This window comes from Protobothrops mucrosquamatus, unplaced genomic scaffold (assembly GCF_001527695.2).
Source record: "Protobothrops mucrosquamatus isolate PMUCROS unplaced genomic scaffold, P.Mucros_1.0 scaffold179, whole genome shotgun sequence".
Lineage (NCBI taxonomy): Eukaryota > Metazoa > Chordata > Lepidosauria > Squamata > Viperidae > Protobothrops > Protobothrops mucrosquamatus.
In genome coordinates this window covers 639,070-644,010 of record NW_015386538.1, presented here as the reverse complement: position 1 = coordinate 644,010, position 4,941 = coordinate 639,070, and the positions used below count along the sequence as shown (strand labels likewise).

Genomic DNA, 4,941 nt, shown 5'->3' with positions numbered 1-4,941 from the left:
TTTCTAATTCCTAATGCCTTTGATCAAATCCTCCTCCTCCTCCTCCTCCTCCTCCTCCTCCTCCTCCTCCTCTTCTTCTTCTTCTATCATGTCAAACCTTAGTAAAGACCTGGCATGTTCCGGTGGGAAGTTCTTTATTCATTTGCAATTAGACTTTATATAAAGCATAATTTGGAATTTTTAAATAAAAAACATGGCCAAATAATCTGATCAATGAGAGTTAAACCACAAAAGCAAAACATTTCAGGGCTAGAACTGCCATATTATCCATAAAAACCCTATTATACCTAATCTACAATTCACACATTCCTATGTTAGAAGCCTTGGAATTGTAGATGAGCAGACCGGCCATGAAAGCAGCAATAATTAGCTCACTTGCCAAAGAAATGAGATCTTCCTTTCTTATATTAGCAGAGTTAACTCAGCTCTCTAACATTATATCAGTTTTTTTGGGTATTCATCAAAAGTGAAACCTCAGTACGTACCTAGACTTTCTACTAAGTTTAAATTTGTTTTTCTCTCCCTCAAGGCGTTTTCAACCTAGACATTTTCATGTGCTTTATACTTGCCATTAGCTTAATGAACTGCTATTCACTGTTCCACATTGTAGCAGTACCTTCACATAATTAGCCCAATATGAAATGAAAGAGGAAGAATTTACATGGCAAGGCTGTTATTAAAAAAAAAACAACAAAAACCTATTGTGACCTTCCATGACATTTTTTTTCTCCCCCCCCCCTTCCTAAAAACAAAAGGTCTGTGGATGAATTCTTATAAGCAGGAATGCCACAAAGCAATATGAAATTTAATGTGGAGAAAAGCAAGGTTTTACACTTAGGCAAGAAAAACCAAAGGTACAAGTACAGATTAGGTAAAACCTGGCTCAAAAACAGTAACTGTGAAATGGATCTTGGAATCCTAGTGGATGATAACTTAAACATGAGCCAGCACTGTGCTGCAACAGCCAAAAAAAGCTAATACAATCCTTGATTGCATAAACAGAGGCATAGAATCAAAATCATGTGAAGTATTAGTACCGCTTTATAAAACCTTAGTAAGACCACACCTGGAATACTGCATCCAGTTTTGTTCATCACATTACAAAAAAGATATTGAGCCTTTGGGAAAAGTGCAAAGAAGAGCAACTAAGATGATTAAGAGCCGGGAGACTAAAACATAGGAAGAAACATTGCAGGAATTGGGTATGGCCAGTCTAAAGAAAAGAAAGACAAGGGATGACATGATAGCAGTATTCCAGTACTTGAGTAGCTGCTACAAAGCAGAGGGGTCAACTTATTTTTCAAAGCACCAAAAGGCAAGGCAAGAAACAACGGATGGAAACCAATCAAGGAGAGAAACAAGTTGAAATTATGGAGAAACCTCCTAACAGGGAGAACAATTAACCAGTGGAGCAGCTTGCCTTCAGAAGTTGTAGGGGCCTCATCACTCGAGGTTTTTAAGAAGAGACTGGACAGCCACTTGTCTGAAATGGTATAGGGTCTCCTGCTTGGTCAGGGGGTTGGACTAGAAGACCTCCAAGGTCCCTTCCAGCTTTATTCTGATTCTTGGCAATCAATATAATAGACTTTTTGAGCACTATTTTATTTGTTTATTAGTTACTGTGTATGGAATGATATGCTAGATAAGTTCGATACTGTAGAATATAGCCACCAATAGAAACAATGACCCTGATTTCAACTGTTTTGGACTGATTTAACCAGAGGAAGTTATGAGCTAAAAAAATAGCATGGATAGTAAGTAAACAATTTAGACAATTCAGAGATCAAATATGGTCAGGAGCCAGTGGGTGCCAAGTAAATTCACAAAGTACAATATTCATATATTCAGATAGTTGCTTTCTAATTTAAATTAGTTATATTCTGAATTTTCTACAAAAATAATTTTAACTATTTTACCAAATCAGTATCCAGTTGAGATATTTAATTTACATACATAAATAAAACTAATTTAGGATTTTATAGAAACAAATTATAATTTTGCAGATTCATTTTGTAGAAGTTGAAGAATTGCTTACTTTTCTTTTTGCTTTACCAGCAAGCTATTTCAAATGTGTATGTATGTATGTATGTCTACAAACAGTATGTCTGTCTGTAACGCACACACAAACACACACACACACACAGTAGGATCACAGTTCAATACAGAGGCACAACCTTGCTTGCAAATTCCATTGAACTTAATAATCCTCTATTTCTATCCATGCCTTAGATAGGCATAAGGTTGCACTGCTAAGAGTTCTGAAAATTGAATAGATATATTATGCTCTGGGCTGTGCTCTAAATATTAGTTTTCAAAACTTTTCAGGATGTACAACTTATACACTTCTGGAATCTTCAATCAAGAAGCAAAGTTGTAGTGATACAAAGTGGGCTGTTCTTAAATGAGTCTTGTTAGGCATTTAGCCTGTAGTTTCTCATGGACCAAATCAACTGTTTGCAGAACCCTAGAGCAGAAAAACCTTGCTCTCTCTATATATGATTTGAAGGTGCAATTTGGAAATTCTTGCTGATGGTAATATCAATGACTACACAGTAACTGCTGTAGATCTTCAGTGTGGGGCAATCACTTCTATCCAAACGCAGTGAACCTAAAGTTGGTTGCAGATAAAATCATACTACTGAGACATCATGCTCATCTTCAAAATTCTTCCCTGGCCCCAGTAATGTTGCTTACAACCACAACTGTGTTATTGGACAAAAGAGAAAGCAGAAGGTCATAATGCCATATCACCAATAAAATTGGAATTACGATTTACCTCTTTTAAATTATAAGTTTTCTGGTCATTCTTGATGGTATTTTCATATAAATTCAAAATTCCTTTGCAGACGTTTAAAGCAAATTCTGAGACATGTTCTGGAACCATTATGTCATCGACATGCCCATTTCTGTATTGAAATGTAAGAATTAAATTCTTCAAGTGTTCCTGAAACACTGCAGTTAATTTGGGTGATGAAACAAACTTGCTCCAGGGGTACACGCCATTGTAATCCAGTCCTTCAAAACAATCAACCTGTCACACAAAGAGATTAAGAAAACGTACATAGTAAAATTTTATTCTTCCTAAATCTCCCATCTGAATTTAAAAAGCCTTTAAAGAAAAGAAACCATAAATTCTTTTCTATATGAGTATTAAAAATAAAGTGATGTAACATGACTTTAGCATTAAAATCTTAGTATTTAAAGTAACATAAAGTGGTAAAGAAGTTGTGTAAGTCAGGAATCCATTTTTCCAAGATAGAGATAAATCTTATGTCAGGGTAGATCAGATGTTTCCAAGGTTCTCAGAAGAATGAGCTGTTAATTTACAATAGCAAGAGAAAAGAATTTGAAGTTTAAATCCTGGAGCATAGGTAGACCTATAGGAAGGCAGGAGACAAGGCTCCTATGTAGACAAGACTAAATTTGCAAAAGAGAGTCAGTTTGGTCTGGTAGTTAAAATTTCAGATTAGGAGATTGTGACTTCTAGTCCTGCCATATATATGAAGCCAGCTGGATCACCTTGGGCCAGTCACTATCTCTCTGCTCTAGGAAGCAGGCAATGGCAAGCCACTTCTGAAAAACCTTGCCAAGAAAACTGTAAAGACTTATCTAGGCAGTTTACCAGGAATCAACAGTAACTCAGAAGCATAAAAAAAGAGAAAGGTTGCTAAGTAAAGCCTTAGTAATAAATTTCATCCTGCAAGTAACAAAATAGTCTCATGAATTTAAATATTTTTTGTTTGTCCCAAATGAAAATCATTTCATGAAGTAACTTAGAGCTAACATTTTGGAAAAATAAATAAATAAGTAAATCCAGCAAAAATAACTGGATCTGAAATTATACCTTTGCCTCTGTTTAGTTTGATTTAAGTATAATTATCTGATAAAGTGTGATAAGTGTAAATCAGGATATATATATATTTCAAAATTTGGATTGCTAACAAAGAATTAAGGGAGAACTGGAATAGCCATTTTGAACTTTTTAGTTCTTTTCAACCAGACATACCCTTCTGAGATTCGAACCTGGGCTGTCTGCATGTTAGGCAGATGTATTAACCTCTAGACCACAGGCTCTCAAAGTGGATTTTTCCCCCCTTACCTTTAGAAAGTTCCGGTCTTGAAGAACATTTCCAATTTCTGCTTTACACTTAACTTTTAGTCCAGCACTTGAAAAGCCATCTTCGGACATTCTGTTCTGAACTTCAAATTCATAATCATACAATAAAACTTTATCAGGAGTTAAGACACTTTCTGTGGAAATTCAAACACATGTTAAGGTAATGTGTGGAAAATATATTGCTACACATCTATAGACTCATAAATTGGCTTTTAAAATTCTATATAATTAAATAATGCTACTTACGATCAGTTTTTTGTTGGCAACCTGGAAAATAAAAATAAAAGAAAAAATGCTTTTATTGCTGTGAGAAAAAAAAAATTCCATTGTTTAAAATACAGAGGTATAAGAAACATAAAGAGTTGGAAGAATTTTGGGTTACTGTTGTTATAGTCATACAGAACTTTTAATGTTTCCATTAATGTGTAAAAATGTTTCTCTTATTTGTTCTGATGAAAATGGACAAGTCTCTTTAAGGTTCAATTTTTGAAAGATTATAAATTAAAATGCTTACTTACCCACAAGGGTCAATGCCAGTGCTAAAATTACAGCTTTCATTATGGGAAGGGAAGGTCAACAAGAAACTGCAAGTACCTGTTTTATAGAGAAACATATTTAGTCACATGACCATCCTGGAAAGGTTTTTTGGATGAGTAAGCACATGTTTAGTTCGGTATTGATTGGCCAAACAAGAAATATTTCTTGATAAGAGATACTGATATTACACAATCATGCAATGGCTTTAGCCAAATCAGTATTTAAATATTCAGTAATTCTAGTAGCTAAATGCTAATGTAAATCTTTAAGAGTTCATCTGTAACAAA

At 34.6% G+C, this 4,941-nt stretch overlaps 1 protein-coding gene across 1 annotated transcript in view; it reads right to left on the bottom strand.

Annotated features, from left to right (window-relative positions):
- LOC114922410 (vitellogenin-1-like) overlaps window positions 1-4,675 on the bottom strand; it is a gene marked incomplete at its 3' end in the record, with an annotated part of 43,515 nt that extends 38,840 nt beyond the window's left edge. The window contains 3 exon segments of the mRNA XM_029283662.1: window positions 2,777-3,031; window positions 4,100-4,251; window positions 4,636-4,675. Of these exon segments, the coding sequence (XP_029139495.1) occupies window positions 2,777-3,031; window positions 4,100-4,251; window positions 4,636-4,675 (447 nt within the window).
- Window positions 4,676-4,941: the final 266 nt, after the last annotated feature.